The 27,635-nt window shown below is 36.8% G+C and overlaps 2 protein-coding genes and 3 long non-coding RNA genes across 47 annotated transcripts; 3 read left to right on the top strand and 2 right to left on the bottom strand.

Annotated features, from left to right (window-relative positions):
• Positions 1–31: 31 nt before the first annotated feature.
• LOC144007857 (uncharacterized) lies at positions 32–2,752 on the top strand. 10 transcript variants are annotated; one of them, XM_077507790.1, is made up of 11 exons: positions 32–417; positions 599–633; positions 835–883; positions 956–1,137; positions 1,219–1,608; positions 1,694–1,744; positions 1,818–1,878; positions 2,087–2,150; positions 2,207–2,295; positions 2,379–2,449; positions 2,549–2,752. In XM_077507790.1, exons 5-11 carry the CDS (start codon positions 1,450–1,452, stop codon positions 2,591–2,593), a joined length of 540 nt encoding a protein of 179 aa, XP_077363916.1. In that variant the 5' UTR covers positions 32–417; positions 599–633; positions 835–883; positions 956–1,137; positions 1,219–1,449; the 3' UTR covers positions 2,594–2,752. The 10 variants fall into 10 exon arrangements, with proteins under 10 accessions (XP_077363916.1, XP_077363918.1, XP_077363915.1 ...); XM_077507794.1 differs by having other exon boundaries at positions 39–417; positions 835–1,137; positions 1,219–1,288; positions 1,564–1,608; XM_077507792.1 differs by having other exon boundaries at positions 835–1,027; positions 1,086–1,608.
• LOC144007868 (uncharacterized) lies at positions 554–9,716 on the bottom strand. 8 transcript variants are annotated; one of them, XR_013280425.1, is made up of 8 exons: positions 9,619–9,716; positions 9,299–9,382; positions 6,607–6,686; positions 2,524–2,647; positions 2,227–2,402; positions 1,793–2,147; positions 1,063–1,637; positions 554–865 (listed from the first exon to the last, which is right to left on the bottom strand). It is a non-coding gene; the product is annotated as an uncharacterized LOC144007868 (long non-coding RNA). The 8 variants fall into 8 exon arrangements; XR_013280427.1 differs by having other exon boundaries at positions 554–1,134; positions 1,202–1,637; XR_013280426.1 differs by having other exon boundaries at positions 554–1,285; positions 1,532–1,637.
• Positions 3,274–15,823, top strand: LOC144007860 (uncharacterized). 15 transcript variants are annotated; one of them, XM_077507812.1, is made up of 13 exons: positions 3,274–3,695; positions 6,630–6,717; positions 13,437–13,560; positions 13,751–13,785; positions 13,874–13,913; positions 13,988–14,036; positions 14,113–14,184; positions 14,243–14,294; positions 14,376–14,769; positions 14,852–14,902; positions 14,978–15,467; positions 15,547–15,618; positions 15,692–15,823. In XM_077507812.1, exons 1-6 carry the CDS (start codon positions 3,639–3,641, stop codon positions 14,016–14,018), a joined length of 375 nt encoding a protein of 124 aa, XP_077363938.1. In that variant the 5' UTR covers positions 3,274–3,638; the 3' UTR covers positions 14,019–14,036; positions 14,113–14,184; positions 14,243–14,294; positions 14,376–14,769; positions 14,852–14,902; positions 14,978–15,467; positions 15,547–15,618; positions 15,692–15,823. The 15 variants fall into 15 exon arrangements, with proteins under 15 accessions (XP_077363938.1, XP_077363936.1, XP_077363934.1 ...); XM_077507810.1 differs by having other exon boundaries at positions 14,113–14,294; XM_077507808.1 differs by having other exon boundaries at positions 13,874–14,036.
• On the bottom strand, positions 14,028–21,695 carry LOC144007864 (uncharacterized). 10 transcript variants are annotated; one of them, XR_013280412.1, is made up of 8 exons: positions 21,601–21,695; positions 21,257–21,338; positions 17,893–17,971; positions 16,721–16,776; positions 15,672–15,783; positions 15,406–15,570; positions 14,951–15,318; positions 14,028–14,798 (listed from the first exon to the last, which is right to left on the bottom strand). It is a non-coding gene; the product is annotated as an uncharacterized LOC144007864 (long non-coding RNA). The 10 variants fall into 10 exon arrangements; XR_013280413.1 differs by having other exon boundaries at positions 15,672–15,778; XR_013280410.1 differs by lacking the exon at positions 16,721–16,776 and having other exon boundaries at positions 14,951–15,160; positions 15,239–15,318; positions 15,398–15,570.
• LOC144007869 (uncharacterized) lies at positions 21,477–25,480 on the top strand. 4 transcript variants are annotated; one of them, XR_013280434.1, is made up of 10 exons: positions 21,477–21,930; positions 22,020–22,218; positions 22,298–22,432; positions 23,525–23,624; positions 23,695–23,771; positions 23,845–23,938; positions 24,004–24,053; positions 24,704–24,761; positions 24,831–24,890; positions 24,970–25,480. It is a non-coding gene; the product is annotated as an uncharacterized LOC144007869 (long non-coding RNA). The 4 variants fall into 4 exon arrangements; XR_013280431.1 differs by having other exon boundaries at positions 21,531–21,930; positions 23,136–23,624; XR_013280432.1 differs by lacking the exon at positions 24,004–24,053 and having other exon boundaries at positions 21,537–21,930; positions 23,136–23,624.
• Positions 25,481–27,635: the final 2,155 nt, after the last annotated feature.

Raw genomic sequence — 27,635 nt, 5'->3', positions numbered from 1 at the left:
TTAAATGTTGTTTGACGCATTTGCGGTTTGTTGCGTCATATAACACTTGATGAATACGTTCTAAAAAACGAAACGGGCATGAGAACCACTGGCCGAGTGGTTAAGGATCATGTCTCCGGAGCAGACGAACCGGGTTCAAACCCCCGACGCGGTTGACGAGTCTTACTATGAAGCACTTCCAATGTTTCTCTCTTGCTTATTCAATGCAGTAAACTGCGATTTGTGTTTGTTTCTATGTTAAATAGCGAACTTTTTTATTTTTTGGCTTTTTTTTAATAGTGACGTCATCACCGGAAACCTATTTAAGCCGGAAGAAACGCGACGTTCATTCTTTCTCACCTCAGACAGCATCGCGTCGTCCTCGTCCAACTGCTGCCCCGCACGAATTTCCACAAGATCTTACAACACTTTGACCAGGTGAGTGTTCGCGCTTTTAATAACTTTAAATTCGCTACTTTTGTTCACTTTTAACGCAATGTAGCACTTTTGGCGTGCTTGCATCTTGCAAACACGTTTGTGCCAGCGTTGCAACTACAAAAATGGTTCCACGAGGTTAAACTGCACCAAAACGCCTTTATTGTCACATTTTTTTTTCCAGAATCGCGACGAAAAGCAAGCGACGTTTTCCGGAAGGTAAGTAGACCAAAATTAACAATTACACGGACTGAATCAAGCAGATTTATATGCATGCGTGTTAATTGTGTAATTGTTTGTCTACAGGTGGAAATCTTCAAATTGAGCCTAAAATGGCCGACTTGCTGTGCGTTTCAACGTGGACTCACAAACAAACCAGTTTGTATCAAGTGTTTCTAAATGTCTCCTTTCTGTCCACAGGCTTGCATCTTCAACACAACGGCCAGATTGACTGCAAAAATGGCAGAATGCAAGTTTTAATTATATATATCAAACAGACAAAATAAAGCATCAGTTTGTTGATTCTTCTTTCTGTCCACAGGCTCTAAAATGGCCGACTTGCTGTCGTTTGAGGCGTGGCTTCATGAGACTTTCAACTAAGCTAAACTAGCTTGTAAGGCCGACTGTTGTAAAAGTTAAAATACTTACACAAACGTTGTCGTATCTTTCAGGCCAGCAGCTGCACGTCGTCGTGGAAGAGGCGTCCAGTGCTGCCCTTCACTGGTGAAACACACACGTTCACAAGAGCCCAAATGTTTGACACGTTTATTTCAGCATGTGATTGAACCTCTTGTATCACTTCAGGCATAACGAGCTCGGCACAGGAGATCTGGATGAGATGGACGGCGCTTCAAAGAGCTGTGGAACAAGACTGGTAACAAGTGAACATATTTTCTTTTTAATGTTTCACCAAAGCAGCAATGAGAAACTGCAGTCAGGACTCTCGTCCAATTCTGGTCCTTCAGGGCCAGAGTCGTGCAGGTTTTACTTTTTTTCTGCACAACAGCTGATTCTGATCTTTAAGAGTCAGGTGTGATGTACAGAAAAATGCTAAACCTGCAGGATTTGGGCCCTCAAGGACCAGGATTGGGGAAGCCTGCTCAACAAGGTACTTTACCCTCACATGTTCTTCTTGCTGTTGTCCACCAGGTGGTGGTGAAGAGCCTGATTGACAACATGGCTCCTCCTGTGCAGGTCAAAATCATCTTCATCAAGGTTTGGACCTGTTGCAAACATTTAACTTTTAACTTTTTTTTTTTTTTTTTTCTTAAAATTCTAGATGGTGCAGTCCATCAGACATGATCAACTTGTGTCCAACATGAATGCCACCGTAAGCTCCAAACAAATTTGCCAATTAAACATTTCAAAGTGCACTCACCTGCGTTCTCTTTGACTGCATGCAGTGCACCTTCCAGTCCAAGTGGGGCCGGTCGGAGTTTCTGCAATCAAGACGACTCCCTGCAGGTGGTGCTCCAAGCTGCCTCCATTTTCGACGTTTTAGTTTAAAATAAAGAAAATAAATGAGCATGTTGACTGGTCCCACGCTTGTGTTGTGCAGGTTTGTCTGTCCTCTTCACAGGTGTGCTGCTTCAACAGAAGGTTAATTATAAAAGTGCTAAAAATGAGTAATTTCTTGCCATGGTGTCCATCTTGAATGTTCCTTGTGTTGCAGATGAAGCTGCTGGATGTTCCAAGATGAAAGAAATCAGACTGATTGGTGTCGTTGTCCTCAGCTGGTAAGAGAGAAAGTTTGATTTCAGCTTTCAATTGTCTCATTTGAATTTGTGTCCAGTGTGGAGGACGACGGGGTACCTGCTGACGGCCAAAGTTCAACGACGAACCAACAACTTTCGCTTTTCTTGCTGATTTTGCATCCACAAGGTACATGGCAGATGTTGACACTCTTCATTGCACAATCAGGCCAACCTTGATCAACTCGCCTTTTTTTTTTTTTTCCTCTTTAGGCCGCAAGGAAGGTGATGAGCTTCCTGAAAATGCAGTGGTGTGGAAACAAAGTTACAGAAAACTCATCTTGGTAGGTTTTTCATGCTAAAGAATTTTTATTTATTTTTTCCCTGCACTGGAAGTTGACTTAACTTTGTGACTCACTTTTTTTTTTTTTTTGTTGTCTTAGGTCCAAGTTCTTCTTCCTGGCCAGCCACTTGACCACATGCAGTGAGCAGCAGACTATTTTTTTTTTTTTTTTAGGTCCATGCGCTTCTTCCTGGCTGACCTGTTGACCACAAGAAGAATGTCATCCAACTTGTAACTTTTGTTTGCTTTGTGATTTAATGTCGACTCTGCAAAAGAAAAAATAAAGCTTGATTACAAAAGAACACTTTAATTCTTGATTTGTTTCTCAAAACATCACAAAAACATAACATAAAAAAATCAACTTAAAAAAACACAACATAAAAAAAATATAAACTTAAAAAAAAAAAAACTTTTAAATTCTTTTTTGGGATTTTTTTTTTTAGGGTTTTTTTTTTTAAATTTTTTTTTTGATTTTTTTTTTTTTTTCCTCAAATTGGGCAGGATGAGGCCGGAATACTGCTTTGTGATTGGCTAATAGTTCTGGAAGTGGGTGGAGTAATGAGGAAAAAAGGCTATGATTGGTTGAAAAGTGGGCGTGGCTCTGCAAACTCGAAGCACTGATTGGTTGGTGTAAGTGGGCGTGGTTATAAAATTTTGAAGCGACGTGATTGGTCAGAATTGCAAAAGTAAGCCCGTTTTTGCAAAATCGAACACTGTGATTGGTCGGTTTGGGGTGGGCGTGGTTATGCAAATTTGAGCTGCTTCGTGATTGGTGGAGCCAAAACTGGGCGGAGTTAGAGGCAGTCAAAGCAGCAGAGAGCTTCTGGAAGCCATTTTGAAGTGTTGAGGTAAGAGTTTCACATCAGTTACTCCAATGAACACGAGACTTTTTGTGTTCACGTCAGCCAAAGCGGCTCAAATTTGACAATTTGGAGAGCAACAGGAGGAGGAATATGAGACGACAGAGTGGTAAACTGCTGTCAGACTCAGAATCGTTTGTTTGCCACTACACAGCAAAGGCTTCCAATGCGCCGAGGGCACATTTGACTGATAAAACACAAAGACGCCCGTTCAAGTTGAAGCATTTATTGAACACAAAAGCTTGACATGACAATTTGAAAGCCTTTGAGGCGCTTTTGTGTGGGACCGACTCAGCTGAAGGAGCTCACATGTGACGTCACTTCCTTCCAATGCCACACGGACACCACGTGAGCACACCAACCGACATCTCGCACTGGCAATCAAACGTAAGTGCCGTGTACTTTGCAACATCCTCACACACCTCTGGACAGGTTTTCAAATCACAAGTTCATTTAAAACAAAAAAAACAAGGTAGAAAATGGCGGAGCTAACAGGTGCTCAAAAAGTCATGGAGAAGCCTTTGGCAGACTGACAGAAGAGTTTGTTGTCAAAGCAAAAACTCTTCGTAGGGGCTAACGAGGCATCGCAGGTGTGTCAACATGTTTTTGTTTGTTTTGTTTTTTTTATCCATGACAAAAAATAGAAAAGATTGATAAAGGTGCTCCTTTAAGTCTATCCTTTTTTTTTTTTTTTTTTTGTCCATTACAAAACTTAGAAAAGATAGAGAAAGGTGCTCCTTTGTTAAATCTATCCTTTTTTACTTATTTATTTTATTTTTGTCCATTACAAACATTTTAAAAGATTTATAAAGGTGCTCTTTGTTAAGTCTAAACTTTTTTTTTTTTTTTTTTTTTCTCCCCATTACAAAAATTTGAAAAGATTGATAAAGGTGCTCCTTTGTTAAATCTATCCTTTTTTACTTATTTATTTTATTTTTGTCCATTACAAAAATTAGAAAAGATTGATAAAGGTGCTCCTTTGTTCAGTCTATCCTTTATTTATTTATTTATTTATTTTATTTTTGTCCATTACAAAAATTAAAACGATTGATAAAGGTGCTCCTTTGTTAAGTCTATCCTTTTTTTAATTTATTTTTTTGTCCATTACAAAAATTAGAAAAGATTGAGAAAGGTGCTCCTTTGTTAAATCTATCCTTTTTTATTTATTTATTTTATTTTTGTCCATTACAAACAATTTAAAAGATTGATAAAGGTGCTCCTTTGTTAAGTCTATCCTTTTTTTTTTTTTTAAATGTATTTATTTTTTTTGTCCATTACAAAAATTAGAAAAGATTGATAAAGGTGCTCCTTTGTTAAGTCTATCCTTTTTTTTTTTTTTTTAAATGTATTTATTTTTTTTGTCCATTACAAAAATTAGAAAAGATTGATAAAGGTGCTCCTTTGTTAAGTCTATCCTTTTTTTTTTTTTAAATGTATTTATTTTTTTTGTCCATTACAAAAATTAGAAAAGATTGATAAAGGTGCTCCTTTGTTAAGTCTATCCTTTTTTTTTTTTTTAAATGTATTTATTTTTTTTGTCCATAACAAAAATTTGAAAAGATTGATAAAGGTGCTCCTTTAAGTCTATCCTTTTTTTATTTTTTTATTTTTTTTGTCCATTACAAAACTTAGAAAAGATAGAGAAAGGTGCTCCTTTGTTAAGTCTATCCTTTTTTAAAATTTATTTATTTATTTTATTTTTATCCATTACAAACATTTTAAAAGATTGATAAAGGTGCTCCTTTAAGTCGATCCTTTTTTTTTCTTTTTTTTTTTATCCATTACAAAAATTAGAAAAGATTGATAAAGGTGCTCCTTTGTTAAGTCTATCCTTTTTTTTTCTTTTTTTTTTTCTTCTCATTACAAAAATTAGAAGATTGATAAAGGTGCTCCGTTGTGAAGTCTATCCTTTTTTCTTTTTTTTTTTCATTACAAAAATTAGAAGATTGATAAAGGTGCTCCTTTGTTAAGTCTATCCTTTTTTTTTTTCTGTCCAATACAAAAATTAGAAAAGATTGAGAAAGGTGCTCCTTTAAGTCTATCCTTTTTTTTTTTTTAATTTTTTTTTTTTTTTGTCCATTACAAAAATTAGAAAAGATTGATAAAGGTGCTCCTTTGTTAAGTCTATCCTTTTTTTTTTCTTTTTTCTCATTACAAAAATTAGAAGATTGATAAAGGTGCTCCTTTGTTAAGTCTATCCTTTTTTTTTTCCCCCATTACAAAAATTAGAAAAGATTGATAAAGGTGCTCCTTTGTTAAGTCTATCCTTTTTTTTTTCCCCCATTACAAAAATTAGAAAAGATTGATAAAGGTGCTCCTTTGTTAAGTCTATCCTTTTTTCTTTTTTTTTTTCATTACAAAAATTAGAAGATTGATAAAGGTGCTCCTTTGTTAAGTCTATCCTTTTTTTTTTCCCCCATTACAAAAATTAGAAAAGATTGATAAAGGTGCTCCTTTGTTAAGTCTATCCTTTTTTTTTTCCCATTACAAAAATTAGAAAAGATTGATAAAGGTGCCCCTTAAAGTGCTTTTTTTTTTTTTTTTGTCCTTTGTCCATTACAAAAATTAGAAAAGATTGAGAAAGGTGCTCCTTTAAGTCTATCCTTTTTTTTTTTTTTTTTTTTTTTTTTTTTTGTCCATTGCAAAAATTAGAAAAGATTGATAAAGGTGCTCCTTTGTTAAGTCTATCCTTTTTTTTTATTTTCTTTTTTTCTCATTACAAAAATTAGAAGATTGATAAAGGTGCTCCTTTGTTAAGTCTATCCTTTTTTTTTTCTTTTTTTTATCCATTACAAAAATTAGAAAAGATTGATAAAGGTGCTCCTTTGTGAAGTCTATCCTTTTTTCTTTTTTTTTTCATTACAAAAATTCGAAGATTGATAAAGGTGCTCCTTTGTTAAGTCTATCCTTTATTTATTTTTATTTTTTGTCCTTTGTCCATTACAAAAATTAGAAAAGATTGATAAAGGTGCTCCTTTAAGTCTGTCCTTTTTTTTTTTTTTTAATTTATTTATTTTTTTTGTCCATTACAAAAATTAGAAAAGATTGATAAAGGTGCTCCTTTAAGTCTGTCCTTTTTTTTTTTTATTTATTTATTTTTTTGTCCATTACAAAAATTTGAAAAGATTGATAAAGGTGCTCCTTTGTTAAGTCTATCCTTTTTTTTTTTTTGTCCATTACAAAATTTTTTAAAAGATTGATAAAGGTGCTCCTTTGTTAAGTGTTTTTTTTTTGTTGTTGTTGTTTTTTTTTGTGTCCTTTGTCCATTACAAAATCACAACACTGCGTACTTACTCACAATCATCATGTGTCCAAATGCAGGTTGCCGTCCATCCGTCTGTCCGTCCAGTCTGTCGGCTGCTGAAAGGTCCCCCGAGGCTGTCAATCATCCAGACAAAAAAACAAAGCAGTGAGTCACATTGTCAACACTTTTCACAATGGCCACATAATGATCAGAATCAGATGTCGTCAATATGCCAAAATGAGTTCAAATTAGAAGTCAAACAGGCAACAAACGGATCCTCCATCAGTCCTTCACCTTCCCGTGGAAAAAGATGGCTTGATTCGGGCAATAGGACTCTCAAAAATGGAAAATGATCTTGAAAAGATATTTTCCATCTCAAAAATATGAAACTGTTTTTAAAAACAGTTTTACCTTGACAATACAGTTTGCGTCTTAAGAGTATTTAAAAATATATATACCAACTTGAATATCACATAATAACACAAGTAATCGCTTCAACAAAATTTCAAGCTCAGAAAATGTAAACTTTACATATTCAGATTTTATATTGCAATAGAGAAAAAAATACATGCTAAATATAAAAAGCTTAATTATGGCTGCAACTAACTGCAATAATTGATTAATCTGTCGATTATTCTGCAGGGCAATTAATTGGATAGGAAAAAAAAAAACTTTACATTTCATTATTTCAATATTAGTTGAAAGTTTACCATGCACAATAAACGGATTATGATTACTGTAAAACTATTTTTTGAAAAAAAAAAATATATATATATATATAATATAATAATATCCCCAAAAGAAAGTAACATTGTTTAGGCAGTACCTACGGGTTGAAGAAAAAAAAAACAAAAACAAAACAACAACAAAAAAACAACTGCTTTTTAGCACATTTCAATTGAAACTTATTTTAATAAGCATAAAGTGCAAAAACAAGATTTTTAAAAACCTTTCAAAAACCTTCATTAAGTCTATGAAAATCACAACAGTATTTTTTTTTTCTCAGTCTACACTGTTAGAAATTTGTTCCACAAGTCCCATTACTGCCTTTCTCAATAAGGTTTATGTGAAAATAGTTTCATGGATTTTTTTTTTTTTTTTTTTTTAAAGAACTGTGACAGTAACAATATATAGGTTTGTAATGAGTAAATCAATGTTGTTCTCCACTCTTATAAATCAGAATAACTTTTGCTGTTTTCGTTTTGAGAGGTTGCACTATAAATTTGACAATACTTGATATTAAAGCCGTATCAATATTTAAACAGTCAGTGGACTTTAAGAAAATAAAAAAAAATAAAAAAGACAAACAATTCATCAATGATGACGATGGTTTGAAATTGTGCTCGGAATGGCCTTTGAAAATTCCAAAGGAGGAGTCTCCATACAGCAGCAAAATAAAAGCTACATCCAAATTGATAACCCAAAATGAGAGACACCTTTCATATGGCGACACGCCATACTCCAATGTTGGGCTTAGTCGAACTATTTCAATGAATATATATATTTTTTCAATCTTTAAACTGTTTTTCTCATTCTTTATGACAGGTCGTCTTAAAAAAAAAAAGATTTCTTTTTTTAAACAAATGTTCAGAAATTATTAGCAGTATTCATATTATGAGGAGCTTGTGCAAGTGTAAAGTTAGTGTGTTTTGGTCTGTGGATATTTCTTTAAAAACAAATATTAAAAATAAGAGTGAGTCGTGATTTGATTTTCATTTTAAAATAGATTGAAATACAACTTGATTTTCTCGTTTGGCTGTCTGGAACGGGTCAGGAGAAGTCTCATTACTGTTTTAGTGAGTGAGTGAGAGAGATTTAAAAATACTTTAAAAATATATAAGACATTTAAAAATATAAGAGATACATTTTAAAAAAAATAATGACAAGAGACATTTAAAATATTTTAAAAAAATATGACATTTAAAAATATAAAAAAATACAAGACATTTAAAAATATATTAAAAAAATACAAGATATTTAAAAATATAAAAAAAAATACAAGACATTTAAAAGTATGTTTATAAAATGAGACATGTAAAAATAATTTTATAAAATATAAGACATTTAAACATTTTTAAAAATACACATTTAAAAATATTTTAAAAAAGACATTTAAAAATATTTTTAAAAAATAGACATTTAAAAATATTTGGAATAAAATGACATTTAAAAATATGAGATGTCTGATGTATGTCTGTCGTTATTATTATTATTATTATTATTAATAATATTATTATTATTAATATTATTATTATTATTATTGCATTAAAAGACGGGTACCGGTAATTGTCTACATGTGTAGTTTGTCTAATTTTGTCTGGAGATGGTCACATAGAATCGATATTGGGGTTGTTGTTGTTTTTTAAATGTCAATGTCGCCATCTCCTGGCCAGTATGAGAAATGCTCGGGGTGACAACTTCTCGATCCATAAACAAAAATACAAGTCGTTTTTTTTTCGATTTGTGCCTCGTGCTGTCTCCTTTTTACGTTGTTGAAATAAAAATTGATAATTAAACTGTTACTAGGCTTTCCTTTCTCGTTCCAGACAACCAAACGAGAATAACGAGCTGTATTTCAAATTTGGTGTTTCTATTTTAAAACGAAAATTTAATAATATGACTCGTTTTTCTATTTCTATTATCTGTTTTCAAACGAATATTAAATGACCCAAAGAGTGAGAATGTTTTGATTGACTCTCCACCAGCGGCACAAGAACAAAACAGGAGCAAAATAGGCATGTGTTACCTTTTGTAGAAGATGTTGGTGACGAGATGTAGCAATTTGTAGCATGTGAAGCCATTACTCTATTTTCCTTGTGGCCGTCAGCTTCTGTTTGGAGAAGAAAACAAGATTCAAGTCAAGCGTTTTCCTTGATTGACTTTTGATTGACAGCTGAGTGCTACTTGTAGGCGTGCTAGCTGCCTAGCCACCCGGCTTTGTTGACATATTAGCAAACGAGCTTCCAATGACCTTGCGAGTAACAATAAACAAGCTCAAATGTTATCAAGAGCCTTCTAGGTCGTGTATTAGTCATACACATATAAAGGGCAGTTTAAAATACTCACTCGAACGACAGGACTGCGATTGAGTGAAGGCTTGCTAATGCTTCCTATACGTACGGTAAGCGAGAACGTTCAATTCACATTAAGGCAAAGTACGTGGTTGTCTGAAGAAAAAATAAAAAATAAAAATTACGTTGAGGTTCATAATGTGTACATATTTGTTTGTTTGTTTGTACATCTTCGGGTAATCCGATTGAGGTAGGGAAACACTTCAAAATATCTTTCAAAACATATAGTAAAAATACATTTTTGTAACGAAAATGAAAGTGGCGAATGTGCTTTGGTGAAATAACCTGCTCGGCTGTCGACGCCAAAAGCGTGAAGTAAATGAATAAATGAATTTGATTATTTATTTTTGTATTTATTTACACATTTATTTTTATTTTTTATCGAGTTTTTTATTTTTGTGTTTGTACTTTTTGGTCAAGCATTGTCCAAGCACAGAATCTGAAGGTTGGTACACGACAAACACAAAGATAATCGTGATATTCTTGGCTGAGTTTTGGTTGTTTTGACGCAAATAAAGCATTTTAAGTATCGTTTGTTTACAAGCAGTGTAAAATCTCCATTCCAAGCGTGTGTACAGCACTTTATTTACATGAAATCTGAGACATTCTCTGTCTCCACAGCATCTTTTCATCCACCAGGTGGTGCTGTCTGTGCTGGCGTCAGCACTGAGACGCCACGGTTGCTCAAAGAAGAAGAAAACATTCATGCTTTCGTCTTTCAGTCAAATGTTTTCATTCTTTCAGCAAGTCGAGAGAGCCGCAAGATCAGTTGCACGCCTTTAGCATTTGCGGTTGCATTGAAAGACGGAATGAACAAACATTTATTTCTCAAGTGTGGACATTGAACGTTTTTTGTTTTGTTTTGTTTTGGGTTTTTTTTGTTTTTTGTTTTTGTTTTGCACAAACCACGGGCAGCACGAGCTGAAGAAGTTGCAAGATGCCGAAAAATAACGAGAGATCAACAAGTGAAGCCACGATGTTGCAGTCGTGCCTGAAAGGGGGAACGGCAAAGTAAAAACAAAAACAAAAAAATACAAAACAAAGATGTTCGTGCAGGAGCAAAACAAGGACGAAAGAGACGGACACTGCACGCTGATGGAAAGTCAAAAAAAGTGGGTCCCTCTTCCTATTCTGCTATTTAATTAATATGAAAATATATATTTGTTGTAACTTTGAACTTGAATGTGCTGCGAGGCATATATCGGGCTGCTCTTGGTTTATGTCGATTAATACTTGTGGTGGTGGGGGGGGGTTGTGGTTGGGTGTAAGGAAAGGCCATTTTGCACCAATGTGGATGTGATTTGTTGAAATAACCTGCTCAGTTTTGGTCAAAACATCTTTTTTTTTCATTCTTAGTAAGTCCTCCTTACAACAGACAGCGTGCACAAGTTCACCATGTATCATACACTCGCATTGACGCTCTCCCTTCACCGCAAGGGGGCGCACTTTAACGGGACGTCACACTGGAAGGGTCTCTGGCGACCCGCGTGCTCGTGGGTTTGTTTGTTTGTTTAAGCATTTATTTATCAACAAATGAAGCTTATAGGCTTACAAAAAAAATAGACATGTACATCTGGGCGATCTCAAAAACAAAAGTGAAAAACCAACAACATAGATATGTTGTTATAAAGGTGCGACACTTTTGCAGTCCTGATGACAGGCCAGCGGGCGGCGCTCGTGTGCAACAAGCGGAAAAACTTGAATGGTGGACTGACGTCACGTCCGACTGCAGCTCGCTTGATGCAGGTTTGTTGTTTCTTTTCTGCGACCATATGCGTGGTCTTCTGTCAGCTCGGTAGGCGAGCACACGAGCAACTTTTTGGCGTTTGTTGCCCTTTCTCACATGACGTTTTGCTTCTTGTAGGATTCGCACATTTGAGGGAAAAGAGCGTTTGAGGTTCGAGCACATTACGTCACAATGCGTTTCTTTGCTTCATTGAGAACGGCTCGCTCTTTTACCACCGTTTCAAACTTAATTTTTTCCTGCTGGCCAGCAATCTGTTGGCGTTAGGGAAACACTTCCAAACAATCTTTCTACTATTAGTAAATTGATTTTTTGTAAGGAAATGAAAATGGCGAATGTGCTTTGTTGAAATAACCTGCTCAGTTGTCGACGCCAAATTTGGTCAAAACATTTTTTTTTTCATTCTTGGGAAGTCCTTATAACAGACAGCGTGCACAAGTTCACCATGTATCATTGCTCGCCGGTTTGACCTATTTTCTTGGTCACACTGTTTTCTAATACGAGTGTATTAGATGCATATAATTTATATATGTATTGAAGGCAGTTGTAAAATGCCTTAAGTTCTGTTTAATAAATTATAAAGAAGAACATCATAAATCATGCTATTTCTACTAATTACGGTCAAATATTTTCTCGAATTTGGTTACTGTAAATATATAGAATCGTATGCCGGTAAACATTTATTGGGAGGAGCAATATGGTGGCCTCGCATTTGGCTATTGAGAGCGTGTCCATCGCACGTTACATGGTACTTATTAGAATATTGAATTGAATTGTGTCGTCTATATAAAATTTTTATTTTTGTATGAGGAAAATCAAATAAAAGATCACAGAAATTTACCAGTTGCTTCGTTCAGTTTTAAACCAAAATAAATATATCGGGAGTGATATTATTGGTGTATATAAAATGCCCATATCACACAGTTCTACTGCAAAAGGGTCAAGTAAAACAACTGCACCATATTTTCTCGAGATGTTGTATTTTTTGATTGTGCGTTTGTACCTAATGTAATGTCCCCATATGTCACCCCCCTGCAGAGAACATGTGGTGCTCTGGTCCTCTTCCAAACTGCCTGGCCGCTGTGAGACCACCAGATGACGAGTCGGCAGCTCTCCCACCCCCAAGTGTCCCCACATTTGTTCCCGTGTAATATTGTGAATTCATCTTTGTTTCTCGTAATAAAGCACAAGTAACAAACTCCACTGCCTTTTTACTTCAGTCATAAAGTGACTTAGCAATTCCAAGACGAGCCCCCTGCGGCTTGACAATGAAAGCAGACCACACCATGACAAATATGCTCAAATCGAGTCATGACAAAGTTTACAATTGAAATACTCGTCTGCTATTTGTATGTAAGACTGAGCAATGCTAACGTGCAAGCTGATATTTAAAAAGTGAATTGTCAGTCAAATGTTTCAAGTGGATATCGGGCAGGACAGGTTTAGTGATGGAGGAGAACTTGACATTTTGACTTTGGTAAATGTTCACTTTGATGGCGAAAGGAAACACAAGCAGTCCTGCCAAAGCCAACGTCCATATTACGGTAAGGATCAATGTGCATTTGTCACTTGGAATACTAAAACATAAATCGCCGCGACTCGGACAAAGTGGCCGAGCGGTAAAAACTTTGCCTGGTGTGCAGACGACTACGGTTCGATCCCCGGTGACCCCAATTTACAATTCAAAAGCAAGAAAGAGTAAGGATCGAACCCGAGCGTGCTGATGCACAGGCAAAGTCATTTACCACTCGACTACCTCCCAGTGAAAAGTTCAGGTCGTTTGGTCGTATTTAAATGTTGTTTGACGCATTTTCGGTTTGCTGCTTCCCTCTAACACTTGATGAATACGTTCTAAAAAACGAAACCGCCATGAGAACCACTGGCCGAGTGGTGAAGGATCATGTCTCCGGAGCAGACGAACCGGGTTCAAATCCCGGACGCGGTTGACGCGTCTTGCTATGAACCACTTCGAATGTTTTCCTCTTGCTTATTCAATGCAGTAAAGTTCGATTTGTGTTTGTTTCTATGTTAAATAGCGAACTTTTTTATTTTTTTGCTTTTTTTTATAGTGACGTCATCACCGGAAACCTATTTAAGCCGGAAGAAACGCGACGCTCATTCTCTCACCTCCGACAGCATCGCGTCGTCCTCGTCCACATGCTGTTCCACAAGATCTTGCAACACTTTGACCAGGTGAGTGTTCGCGCTTTTAATAACTTTAAATTCGCTACTTTTGTTCACTTTTAACGCAATGTAGCACTTTTGGCGTGCTTGCATCTTGCTAACACGTTTGTGCCAGCGTTGCTACTAAAAAAAATGGTTCCACGAGGTTAAACTGCACCAAAACGCCTTTATTGTCACTTTTTTTTTTTTTTTCCCCCAGAATCGCGACGAAAAGCAAGCGACGTTTTCCGGAAGGTAAGTAGACCAAAATATAACAATTACACGGACTGAATCAAGCAGCTTTATATGCATGCGTGTTAATTGTCTAATTGTTTGTCTACAGGTGGAAATCTTCAAATTGAGCCTAAAATGGCCGACTTGCTGTGCGTTTCAACGTGGACTCACAAACAAACCAGTTTGTATCAAGTGTTTCTAAATGTCTCCTTTCTGTCCACAGGCTCGCATCTTCAACACAACGGCCAGATTGACTGCAAAAATGGCAGAATGCAAGTTTTTATTAAATATATCTATTAAACAGACAAAATAAAGTTTCAGGTTGTTGATTCTTCTTTCTGTCCACAGGCTCTAAAATGGCCGACTTGCTGTCGTTTGAGGCGTGGCTTCATGAGACTTTCAACTAAGCTAAACTAGCTTGTAAGGCCGACTGTTGTAAAAGTTAAAATGCTTACACAAACGTTGTCGTATCTTTCAGGCCAGCAGCTGCACGTCGTCGTGGAAGAGGCGTCCAGTGCTGCCCTTCACTGGTGAAACACACACGTTCACAAGAGCCCAAATGTTTGACACGTTTATTTCAGCATGTGATTGAACCTCTTGTATCACTTCAGGCATAACGAGCTCGGCACAGGAGATCTGGATGAGATGGACGGCGCTTCAAAGAGCTGTGGAACAAGACTGGCAACAAGTCAACATTTTCTTTTTCCTTTTAATGTTTCACCAAAGCGGCAATGAGAAACTGCAGTCAGGACCCTCCTCCAATTCTGGTCCTTCAGGGCCAGAGTCTTGCAGGTTTTACTTTTTTTCTGCACAACAGCTGATTCTGATCTTTAAGAGTCAGGTGTGATGTACAGAAAAATGTAAATCGTACAGGACTCAGGCCCAAAAGGACCAGGATTGGGGAAGCCTGCTCAACAAGCTACTTTACCCTCATGTTCTTCCTGCTGTTGTCCACCAGGTGGTGGTGAAGAGCCTGATTGACGCAGCATGGCTCCACCTGTGCAGGTCAAAGTCGTCTTCATCAAGGTTTGGACCTGTTGCAAACATTTAACTTGATTAACCCATTTTTTTTTTCTTAAAAGTCTAGATGGTGCAGTCCATCAGACATGATCAACTTGTGTCCAACATGAATGCCAACGTAAGCTCCAAACAAATTTGCCAATTAAACATTTCAAAGTGCACTCACCTGTGTTCTCTTTGACTTTGCATGCAGTGCACCTTCCAGTCCAAGTTTCTGCAATCAAGACGACTCCTTGCAGGTGGTGCTCCAAGCTGCCTCCATTTTCAACATTTTAGTTTAAAATAAATAAAATAAATGAGCATGTTGACTGGTTCCTTGCTTGTGTTGTGCAGGTTTGTCTGTCCTCTTCAAGAGTGTGCCAACATGCTTGACGCGCTGCTTCAACAGAAGGCTAATTATTAAAAAAAAACTGTCTGCTAAAAAAAGTGATTGTCCGCTTGCCATGGTGTCCACCTTGCATGTTGTGTTGCAGATGAAGCTGCTGGATGCTCCAAGGTGAAAGAAAGCAGACTGATTGCAGTCGTTGTCCTCAGCTGGCAAGAGAGAAAGTTTCATTTCAGCTTTCAATTCTCATTTGAATTTTTGTCAAGTGGAAGACGACCGCCGGTTTACCTACTCACAGTCAAAGTTGGACAAGCGTGCGCACAGCTTCAGATTTTCTCGCTGATTTTGCATCCACAAGGTACATGTTGACACTCTTCATTGCACAATCATGCCAACTTTGATCAACTCCTCACTTTTATTGGTATTTTTCTTTACAGGCAGCAAGAAATGCGATGAGCTTCCTGAAAATGCAGCAGTGTGGAAACCGTTCCAGAAGACAACTTGTCTTGGTAAGTTTCATGCCAAAAACCCATTTTTCTGCACTACAAGTTGACTGACTCACTTTTTTGTCTTTTGTCTTAGGTCCATCTTCTTGTTCCTGGCTGACTTCTTGACCACAAGCAGAATGTCATCCAACTTGTAACTTTTGTTTGCTTTGTCATTTCATGTCTACTCTGCAAAAAAATAAAAATAAAGCTCGATTACAAAAGAACACTTACACTCTTTGTCATTTTCAAACATCACAAAAACTTAAAAAAATAAAACTTGCACAAAAAGAACTAAAAAAAAAAAAAAATCAAGAATAAAAAAAATAAAAAATTCAGGAATTAAAAAAAAAAAAAAAAATCCTGATTTTTTTTTTTTTTTTTTTTTTCCTGGATTTTTTTTTTTTTTTCCCCCTGGATTTTTTCTCCCCAAGAATTTTTTTTGTGAAATTGGGTGGGACAAGGCTGGAATACTGCTTGCTGATTGGCTGATAGCTCTGGAAGTGGGCAGAGCAATGAGGAAAAAGGGCTGTGATTGGTTAAAAAGTGGGCGTGGCTCTGCAAAAAGAAGCGCTGTGATTGGCCAGTATAAATGGGCGTGACTAAAAAAAATTGAAGCACCATGATTGGTCAGAATTGCAAAAGTTTGCAAAACCGTGCGTTGTGATTGGTCAGTTTTGAGTGGGCGTGGTTATGCAAATTTGTGCCACTTCCTGATTGGTGGAGCCAAAATTTGGGCGGAGTTAGAGCTTTTGGAAGCCATTTTGAGCCTTGAGGTGAGAGTTGCACATCAGTCACGACAATGGACAAAACACTTTTTGTCTTCACCACAGACAAAGTAATGAAAATGTCAACATTTGATAGCAAGTGACATCAATTTCACCATTTGGAGAGCAAACAGGATGAGTAAGACGAGATGACACACTGGTTTGGTGACTGCTGGCAAACTCACCTCAACCTTTCACATGGTTTGCCACGACAAACCAAAGCAGTTGAGAGTAAATTGACGGATAAAAAGACAAAAGTCGTCCGTTCAAGTTGAAGCATTTATTGTTAACAAAAGTTTTTAAAGCATTTCAGGCGCTTTTTGCATGTATGTGGGACCAACTCGGCTGAAGGAGCTCACCTGTCACCTGACTTCCTTCCAATGACACACGGACACCACGTGAGCACATCCGACATCTTGTACAGACCGGGATGAAAAGTAAGTGACGTACTTTCCAACATCCTCACACACTTCTGGACAGGTTTTCAAATAAATAAATAAATAAATAAATAAATAAATGAATGAATGAATAAAACACAAAAAGTAAAAAAAAAACTAAGACCTAACGGGGGCAAAAAGTGGCGGAGAAGCCTTTGGTTGACTGCCAGATGAGTTTATTGTCAAGGTAAAAACTCTTCTTCAGGGCTAACGAGGCATTGCAGGTGTGTCAACATGTCAAGTGAAAAGCAGTCATGTGACAGCAGAAATGTCAACCTGACCAAAAATAGGCATGACGTATCAGCACTTCTCAAATGACGTTTGAAAAGATTGACAAAGCAACAGCCATGCAAAAAAATAACAAATACATAAAAAAGCTTGATTGACAGCAGTTGCCTCCCTGCCACCAAAAATGACAAAAGCACAAGTTGCTCACTAAAAGTCACTTCATAGCAACAATGCAATATTAAGTGTTGACTGTTGCTCGTTTGTCATGATTAAATATACATTTTAAAATTTATTTTTTTTAAATGATTTAATAATTAAGTGAATTATTTCTTTTTCAAAAAAGGTCTGTATTATGAGCACAAAGTGGGACACTATTTTTATGAACACAAAAATGTACTTTACAATTAAGTTTACTATTTAACTATTTTTTATTTATTTTTTTAAAGTTGAATAAAGCAGAAAGCGATATCAAAGAAACCTGTCTTTGCTTTGGCCTGGTTAGGGGCAACCTGGCTGATAAAATATTTTGCAGGGGGTAAAGGTTGACAATCACTGCACATGCCAACATATGACAGAAGAAAAAATAAAATAAAATAAAACCGATCCTAACTGGACAAAAAAATAATAAAAAAAAACCAAACTATAAAATAAAATAAAAAAATAAAAAACAACCTTGTCCAGAAGTGTTTGAGGATGTGCGAGAGCGAGGCCCTCTTGTGGGCCGATGTAACATCACACATGAGGGGCCCGATTGCCAAAGATTCTCCGTGCAAGATTCTCAGTGCTTTGAGAGGCTTGTGAAAATCTTTGGGAATTGGACGGGTGGGCGGGGCCAGCTCCTTAAACACACAACACTGCGTACATACTCATAATCATCATGTGTCCAAATGCAGGTTGCCGTCCGTCCGTCCGTCAAGCGTGTCGGCTGCTGAAATCTCCCCCAGGCTGTCAATCATGCAGACAAAAAAAAAAAAAAAAAAAAAAAAGAAAGCAGTGAGTAACATTCTCAACAATTGTTGACATGTCAAAATGCAAACGAGTTCAAATTGGATGTCAAACAGGCAACAAACTGCTCCTCGTTCATTCCTTCACCTTCCCGTGGGAAAACAATACTTGATTCCAGAAATATGATTCTCAAAAAAAGTAAACATTTTTCAAAAACAGTTTTACCTTGACAATATATGTCTTAGTATTTCAAAAACATACAAAACTTGAATGTCAATCTATATTATTGATTACATATTTTTACATCGCCCAAAAAGGCAATGTGGGCCCGCCTTCCTATGGGATCACCACCTGAAGGAGGGGCCAAAGTGAGGTGGCCAAAAAAAAAAAAAAAAAAAAGACCCCGACAAGGGAGGCAAACTCTTGGGACACGGAATGTCCCAATGTTGTTGGTTGGGGTCTTCCAAATGTTTTTGATTCAATATTTTGAGTTATGTCCACTAACTGATCAGTCATCAGTCTTTTGAGCATGCTGGACACTTATTTTTATTTTTTTTTGTGCATCAGGTGAAGTCTTCCCTTCCGCAAGGAATGGCTTCAACAAAATTTCAAACTCAGAAAATGTCAAATTTAAATATTCAGATTTTAAATTGTAATAGAAAACAATTGCATGCTAAATATAAAAATCTTAATTATGACCGCAACTAACTGCAATAATTGATTAACCAGTCGATTATTTTGGCGGGCAATTAATTGGATTAAAAAAAAATAATATTTAATATTAATTATAATATATTATATTAATTATTTAATAATATTTAATAATAATAATAATTATATCCATTTCATCAAAAACAGTAACATTATTTGAAAGTTGACCGTGTACAATAAACTAAGAAAATTATTTTTTGGGGTGGTCAAAAAAAAAAAAAAATCCCCAAAAGAAAGGAACATTGTTTAGGCGTTTACCAGTACCGATGGGTTGAAGAAGAAAAAAAAAAAAGAATTTGAAAAATATGTTGGAAGACCTTAATCGTAGGTATGAGGATAAGAGAACATAGTTTTGAAATCTGATTGACACATTATTGGAATGTTTTTCATCTTATTCCTTCATATTAGCCACTCTGACAATAAAGGATACATCGGGGGATCGTGTTACACAAGTACCAAGAAAAATAACTGCCTTCAAGGGTGATTTTTTTTGTTTTTTTAAGTATTCAATTTAATTTTTATTTTTTTATAACTAGTTGAAGCGTGAGCACAGACCCTTGTGACCTCGTGAGTCATCATTTGATTTGAAATGATGAAGCAGCACATACTGACGTCATTTCTGTCATCTACATAACTTTTAGGTCATTTATGTGTCAGGACTCTCACGCCATATTTAATCTTTTTTTTTTTTCTTCTTCATTCATATATTGTGATCTACAGTATCAAAAACCTTCATCAAGTCTATGGGGAAAAAAAGCCCAACAGGATTTATTTATTTTTTCTTTTTTATTTTACACTGATATCAATTTGTTGCCCAAGTCCCATTACTGCAATTGAGGTTTGGTGCCATTCAGCAAAAGTGCTAAAAAGGGTGGATTTCCCCCCCAACTATCCAGGTAGCGTGATTAAGAAATGAAGAAAGAAAGAAAACAATAACATTTACAAATGTTTAAAATAAAAACAACAAAAAAACCACAGGCATAAATAAAAAATCTTTTTTTAATCACCAAACATGCCTGGACATTTATTTATTTATTTATTTATTTTTGAAATGATGATGATGCCTCTAAGACTGGAAAATAATTTGACTTTCGGGACACGAAGGTTGTGGATGAGCATGACAGACATTTTCAAACTTGTAAAGTGGGAATTTGTTTCATTTGGGCAACATTTTCAGACATATTCTCCACTATCACTTCAAGTTTGCTCATGACTGCATTCTCAGGGTTTCACTCCATGTCAAAACACATGGGCAAAAAAAATAAAAATAAATTCCTTCTGGTTTTGTGTGCTTTGTAGCAACAATGATGTTTTACTGTTTTGTTTGGTTTGTTTTTCCTCGCCATTGGGCATTCAATTAAGTTGAGAAATGAGACTTGTGTTTGAACAGAGTGACACTTTGAGCATTTTGAATTGATGTTCTCCTTAAAATAATTCCATCAGGTGTTATTGAAAACTTTGTTGCCATTTACTGTTAGTATTATTGTACCACCTTAATGTTTTTGTCCAGGCCTGATTTGTGCCTGTCTTTTTTTTTTTTTTTTTTTTTTTTTCTAAAACGCCTAAAAAATAAAAAATACAAAATAAAAAAAAAAGATGCACCCAAAGTAAAGTAAGAAGCTGTTTTTGGGGGTATCAGCAAAATTTTGATCTTTTTGAAGATGACACTTTGATTTTTCTCCCCAACAGTTAGAATATGTTAAAGTGCTACTGGCACGGAGTAATGCAAGTTTGAATTAAGAAAAAAAAAAAAGACATTTTATGTACGTCTATTTTTTTTTACATTATTATTATTTTTCACAAAGTCTGCCATGGAAATGAGTGTAGCATGGTGCTGTGAACTGGGAAACGCAAAAGGATCACAGCATGAAGTCTTCCCGCATTCCACTTCAAATTTGAAAATAGTACGAAAGAAAATGAGCATTTTATACATGTTTTTCCAAACCACAACTTAAAAGCAATGTCTGCTTGTCCTTGTTTTATTATTTTTATTATTATGCTCGCATTAACCAGCAATTATCTCCACGTATTTAGTTACCGTTTGTGGAATTTTGACTGGAGATGGTCATACAGAATGGGTATCGGTTTTTTAGACGCCAGATCGCCATCTCCTGGCCAGTATGAGAAATGCTCACGGTTACGAGTTTTTTTTGTTTTTTGTTTTTGCTTCGTGCTTTATCCTATTTACGTTTTTGAAATATAAATTAATAATTAAACTGTTACGAGGCTTTTCCTTGCTCGTTCCAAACAACCAAACGAGAAAATCGAGCTGTATTTCAATTTTTAAAACATTGAAATTAGAAATTCGTTTTATTTTTGATATATGTTGTTAAACAAATATCCAATGACCAAAAGAGACAGGGACCTATTTCAATAAATAATTTGTTCAATATTTAAACAGTTTCTCTTTTTTGTTTTTTTACAGGTGTTTTTAACATGTTATTTTTAAAACCAATATTCAGAAAATATGAGCAGTATTCGTATTATGTGTAGCTAGTGCAGGTGTACCTAATGTTTTGATCCTCTCGCCACCAGCTACATAGAATAAAACAGACGCAAATAGGCATGTGTTACCTTTTGTAGAAGATGTTGGTGATGAGATGTGAAGGATGTAGCAGGTGAAGCCATCACTCTCTTTCATTGTGGCCATCAGCTTCTGTTTGCAGAAGAATACACCAAACAACATTCAAGTCAAGCGTTTTCCTTGATTGACTTTTGATTGACAGCTGAGTGCTATTTGTGGGCGTGCTAGCGAGCTAGCTGCCGAGCCACGAGGCTTTGTTGACATATTAGCAAGCGAGCTTCCAATGAACTCGCGAGTAACAATAAACAAGCTCAAGTGTTATCAACATCCTTCTAGGTCGTGTATTAGCCATACACACATGAAACGGCAGTTTAAATTTGTTTAAAATACTCACTCAAACGACAGGACTGCGATTGCGAACATTGCGAACTTGCTGAACCGGATGCCTACGGGAAGGGAAAAGGTTCAAATCACTTTAAGGCAAAACTGTGCGGTTGACAGGTTGTCTTGACAACGCAAAAAAATTAAAATAAATAACAAAAAAATGTTTGTTTATTTGTACCATTTCCGGGCAATCCGTTGGCGCTAGGTAAACACTTCCAAACAATCTTTCAAAACAAATAATTTTTGTAACGAAAATGAAAGTGGCGAATGTGCTTTGGTGAAATAGCCTGCTCGGTTGTCAACGCCAAAATTGAGTCAAAACAGCTTTTTTTCATTCTTGGTAAGTCCTCCTTACACCAGACACCGTGCAATAAATACATAAATAAATATATACGTGAATGAATGCATTTTTTTGTGGCGTGAAAGCAGCAAATTCCATGGTAAAACAAAGCAGTAATGCTGACGGGCCACCGGGGGGCGCAAGTGTGCAAAGCGCCGTTCAACAAGCAGAAGAAAGCGCCGTTCAATTAAGCAGAAGAAGACTTTGATAGGTGATATTAGAGACAGGTGTGCACGACGGGATTACAGGTTAGGCAAGATGGCGCCGACACGTGTGGCCTTTTCTCAGGTAAGTTAGCACTCGAGCAAATGTTTGGCCGGCGTTTGTTCCCGTTTCTTACAGTGACACGTATATTTGCTTCTTGCAGGACTGTCTTGAAGTGAAAAGTCCAAACCAACCGGTGACGTTTACCTTCATCTGTCAAATGCAGATAAGCTGCTGGCTGCATGAACTGTGAAGCTAACATTAGCTTAGCTTCACAGGGACACGACAAACATTTGAGGTTTGATCACATGACTTCACAATTCAATTCACTTTGCTTTATTTTGCAATTAATTTGGGTACTTATGCCACCATTTCAAATGTATTTGCTTTGTTTGGTTTTAATGCTGGCCAGCTTCTTTTTTTTTTCTTTTTTTTCTTTTTTTTTTTTTTCTCCATTGTTGTAAATGACGCACCTGAAAGCTTTGTACTGAACTGTAAGGTCTTTTGTTGTTTAACTAATTGTTGATTGGGTCTATTGAATATCGTTTTATTTCTGGTGGTGTGTAACTTTTGTTTTTGTCTTTTTTTTTTTTTTTTTTTTTTTTTTCCATCATTGGTCATTTCCTTGTCTGGGCTTGTGAATTTTGCTGTCGTGGTCAAATGTTTTTGTTTTTCCCCCCTTCAACTCTGAGTTATTGAATTTGTAAGAATTGTACTCGCCAGCCACCCACCATCTCCATCTTACAATTCATGTGAAGGGTTATCTAATATTGTCATTTATTTTCCTTGATTGTTTTTTGTTTTGCAAACTTGTGAATGTGATATTGTCTTATGCACTGTTTTTTATTTTTTGTTTTTCTATGTGTAATTTTCTGCTAAACTTGGCAGTCTGGGTCATTTTATTTTGTTTCAACATGGATTGTATGAGGTTGAAATATACAAACACACATGAAATAAAGTTCCCTCCAGCACACAATTAATGGCATGTTTGTCTTTTGCAGGTTGGATGATGAGCCAGATGGCACGAGGAGGCAAAGGAACAAGTCAAGAATCAAGCGCACACACAAAACTTGACTTGTTATATGAATTGTATGATGTGTGGGGAGTTCCAGGTGCCCTTTGGTTGACTTTGGTTCTGGGTGACAATTTTGTGCTGGACTGGAAAGGTTGCTTTGAAATGAGGACAAGTTGGTCAGGGCTCCGAGAGCTGACGGTTGGAGTTGTCTTGCGTCAGGTGGTCTGCACTTGTGCCTTGTCTGGATCCAGACGTTGTTGTTGTTGTTGTTGTTGACGACAGTTGAAGGCCAGTGTAGGATTTGAGGAAGCACGCAATCATGTTAATAAGCACAAATTGAAATCAATGATGAAATTGTCCCACTCTGTGTTTCAGGCTTATGGAGGCACCAGCTTTCGTGAGGGGACCCAAGAGGAAGTGGACCAACGTAGTTAGTACATGAGTGTTTTTGGGAGGGGGGGCAAGAAAAAGCCAGGTGAGCACAATAAAATCAAAGGTGTCGGGCCTTTGTGTCAACATTGTCTAACACTTGTCATCCGTTGCAGCCGATTGGTCCAGCCGTCTCCGCTCTCGTCTCCAGGTTGCTCAAATGTTTTTTTTTCCTTCTCCTTGGATGCTTAAGGTCAGCGGACGTCGCCAACCTTTGATAAGCTGTTGAGACTCATTTCTAATGTTTTGCACAAATGTTCTTGCAGGTTGTGGGAGGGGCCATCACATCCAACCGCAGCAGTTGCACAAAAAGGGCCGCGATTGTGTGCTTGTTTTGAGCAGCCTCATGAAACACATCAGGCAAGTCAAGAAATAAGCAATATGAAGTTAGCACATAACTCATGACATTTCTTTTCTTTCCCCAGCAATTTAGGAACCAAGTGGCTGGCACCAGAAAGATGACTTGACACAAGAGGTTTGTTGCTATCAAAACTGACATGCGACCAGGAGGGGGCAGAATATGGAGCTTTGTGGCATGCCTTCGTTGTTTGGGTGTGCAAAGTGTGGGGAGAGTGGTTCGTGTTTGCAAGATCTTGCTCTGTCATTGTTTTTGGCTTGTCTGGGTTCAGTTTTGTTCCATTGATGGCTACTTGAAAGCGGCTTTGCACAATGTCGGTTGCATTTCAGGCACAAGTCCGTCATATTGAGCCATTTTTTTTGTCCATTTTTAGGCTTGTCTCTGCACCCGCTCGTACAAGAGGACCTCAACCAAGTACACGACTCATTTTGACATTTTTCTTCTTGCACAGGAATTTGTTTTTAGCTAATGCAGAGCAGTCTTTTTGGGGTTGGTCCATCCATCGCTGGTCCACTTGATTTTTTTTTAATTTTTTTCTTTCTTCTTCCCTTTTCAGATGGCGTTTAGGTCGGGAGATGCCACCACAAACCTTTTAATTTAGCCAGCTCTGGGCTCAGAAAGCCCTTTTGAGATGCGATTTGTGATTAACTGGCTCGACAAATGCACTTGAATTCATCTTGCAGGAAGGAGGCGGAGTCCGTCAAGTGGAACCACAGCAGCATCAAAAGTCAACAGTGACCATGTGCATTCGTCTGCTTGTTTTTCAGGTTGAGAAGATGAGTCTGACAAGATAGTGAAGTTGTTTGGGGGCTGAGCAGCTTTTTGGTTTGTGCAGTGCAGTATTTGCATCATGATTGAGCAACATCAATCAAGCCTTTTTTTCTTCTGTTACAGGCTGAAGAAGAATAAATGTACACAAAGGAGCTCCAGATGAAAGTCTTCATTGCTATTGAGGCAAGTGTGCAGTTAATTGCGTATCAACATGGATGGCAACACGTTCACAAGAGTCTGTTTTCTTCTGTTCCCCACAAAGGTGCTTGTGGATGCTGCAAGTGTTGAAGAGCAGAGCCAGCAACCTTCCAGGGAGGGAGAATGTCTTGTGTGAGACTAGCGATGTTCATTTCCACTCTGTCACCAACTCACTGGGTGTGCACCAACTCACACTGACTGACTGCATGCTTGTTTACCCCCCCCCCCAAACCACTAAAAATGTAGCCGGTTTCTATGTCTATGAAATGTTTTGTTTTATTTTATTTTATTTATTTTTATTTTTTTAATTATGGATACAACTGAAGCTTGTTGTACTTTTGTCTGTTCTAAATATGCTTTTCTGCTTGAATAAAAAAAAAGAAGTAACAATTGCAAGTTTTCAGTTTGAGACTTTAGAGAGCGAGAACATGTACGATGCATTTAATAATTACAAATATGTATACTGTTGAACGACATTTTGCTAAGCATGCTGTCTAATAAAGCATGTTCAATGAACATGTATGGCATTTTTCACAAATGTGTACTGCTGTTGTGAATAAAGTGCTGGTTTTGTTGTTGTCCGAGTGGTTCTTCCTGCAGACGACGGGCAAGCTCCTGCTGGCTCTTCTGCTGCGGTCAGTGTGCGCTTCAGGTCCCCGTGTCTGCATTCAAGTGACCCTCAACATCTCAAGCTGAGGTACGCCACCTCCCTTTCGGTCCCCTCAGCTTGCGATGACCTGAAACAATTCAATTTTGAAGGGCCAGGGGACCAATTGTAGGCTAAAAGCTACTACTGATTCATGTGAAGAGGGACCAGTTTGACATGAATACCTTGAATGTTTGTGTAAAGATGTTAACATTGCTCATACATCACTTTTTGTTATGATAAATTACTTGAATGATATTCATTAATGTCTAATCTGTGGTGGGATGTTGGGTGCTACCTGTCTGGATGTCGAGACCAGGGTGAGCAGATTTTCAAACTTCCAAAATGGGATGGTTCAATATTTAGAGCTGTCAAATGATTTTATTTTAAATCAGATTAATCACTAATTTTGATTAATTGCTTAATTAAAAAGGCTTTTTATCAACTTTTTTTTTTTTGCCTGTCAAATTTAAAGTGCACCTGTTATGTGTTAATTCTTTTGACATTTAATGTTGATGTCAACAGTTTTTGGTCCCCTGCACATGCTCATGCTCTTTTTCTAATCATTACTTGCATACAAATATTCTGAATATGAACATTTATTAAATGCTTTACTTTAATGCATGCTGTTGTGTTTATTTCTCAAACCTGTTCTACCTTGAACGTAACCATCTGCTGTCAGCTAAAGGGTCTTCTGCTGTCAAAATATTCTGCATTAATACATAATACGATATATTGATTGATTGATTAATGCTTTAACAGCACTATTAAATACACAAATTTCACCAAATTTAATGGCTCGTCAGTCTTCGATGTCAAAGATGCCAAATACTACCTTGATTGACAGATCAGCAGCACTAAACAAGTCCATGCAGTCGCCATTATCCAACCTTTTTGCTCTGTAACGACAGCGATTGACAATTGCGAACATCCGGGCATCAACACAGTGCAATTGTATTGTTTTTGTCTTCTGTGACTATCATGCAAACTAGGTGTGGTGTATGGCTTTAAGCCAATGTTTATGGTCGCAGGGTTGTGACGTCACGGCGACCGGGCCCAAGTGCGTGTGATGAGAAAATAAAAGTTCAGCGAGCACAAGCCTATGGAAGCCCAAAAGTGTCAAAATTCAATAAATAAAAAGGCCTTTTTGAAATAACTATTCTTTTGATAAATAACAGGCAATTATGTAATATGGCCATTAAATTTTAAGATGAGGTGTTAGTATTATTATGAAAAGTTTTATGCTATTCTTTAATATGTAACAAATATTTTATTTTGATTGAATATTTCGTAATGATTATTTTAACATCATACTTTTTTAAAATAATGACATTTAATTTATTTTCAAGGTTTTACAAGATAATAAAACGTTGTTTTACAAAGTCAGTTTTTATTTCATAATGTCCTTTTCCACAATGGTCTTCTTATACATAATGGCGTTTTACAGCCGAATGTCTTGGTCTGTCAATCAAATGACATGAGGCGGAGCCAGTTACGTGATTGGCTGAGTCCCTTATACAGACATGAGCAGCAGCACTTATTTATTGAATTTTGACACTTTTGGGCTTCCATACAGGCACATTTCTGCAGCAGTCCAACGACATTTCATCACGTTTTGAAATCGAAATAATCCCAACAAATCCAATTAGTAATTGTTACAAGGATCCAAAGTCCAATGCTTTTCAGTGGGCGGGGAGCGTCATTTTCACGGAGGTGGCCGCCATTGTGACTCATGACGTAATCGGAAGCTGGCGGTGCCGTTTAGCTCGCGCCGGCCACGCATTGCAATACAGTAATAGAAATAGACCGTTGAAAAACTTGACCTTGCGACCGCCAGTGAATAGTTGGACTACATTTCCCATAACTACTAGCTGCAAAAGAAGGAAGTATTCCGAGTTCACGTCAATGGCGATGGCTCGCTTTGCAGGATTTGCATATGACAGAACGTGCTTCAGGACCTCTTCACAGCGAATAAACTAAGTTTTTAAAAATAAAACAAAACAGCAGAACAACTTTTATGTAATGAAGAGAAACGTTAGTGTGTTAATTGCACAGACAGTAAGCTCGACACTTGCTTTCATATC

The sequence above is a fragment of the Festucalex cinctus genome, chromosome 19 (assembly GCF_051991245.1).
Source record: "Festucalex cinctus isolate MCC-2025b chromosome 19, RoL_Fcin_1.0, whole genome shotgun sequence".
Classification (NCBI taxonomy): Eukaryota; Metazoa; Chordata; class Actinopteri; order Syngnathiformes; family Syngnathidae; genus Festucalex; species Festucalex cinctus.
The sequence above is the reverse complement of the archived record's forward strand: the minus strand, read 5'-3'. Positions and strand labels throughout refer to the sequence as shown.

What these genes read in the sequence shown, in the direction of transcription:
- LOC144007857 (XM_077507790.1), top strand. Translation starts at nt 1,450, where the DNA reads ATGTACAGAAAAATGCTAAACCTGCAGGATTTGGGCCCTCAAGGACCA. An exon ending in ACATGGCTCCTCCTGTGCAG is followed by an intron (nt 1,609 to 1,693) that starts GTCAAAATCATC and finishes TTAAAATTCTAG; the next exon opens with ATGGTGCAGTCCATCAGACA. An exon ending in GCTGATTTTGCATCCACAAG is followed by an intron (nt 2,296 to 2,378) that starts GTACATGGCAGA and finishes TTTCCTCTTTAG; the next exon opens with GCCGCAAGGAAGGTGATGAG.
- LOC144007860 (XM_077507804.1), top strand. Translation starts at nt 3,639, where the DNA reads ATGCCACACGGACACCACGTGAGCACACCAACCGACATCTCGCACTGG. An exon ending in TCTCGCACTGGCAATCAAAC is followed by an intron (nt 3,696 to 6,629) that starts GTAAGTGCCGTG and finishes GTCCAAATGCAG; the next exon opens with GTTGCCGTCCATCCGTCTGT. An exon ending in CCAGACAAAAAAACAAAGCA is followed by an intron (nt 6,718 to 13,436) that starts GTGAGTCACATT and finishes TTTTTTTTATAG; the next exon opens with TGACGTCATCACCGGAAACC.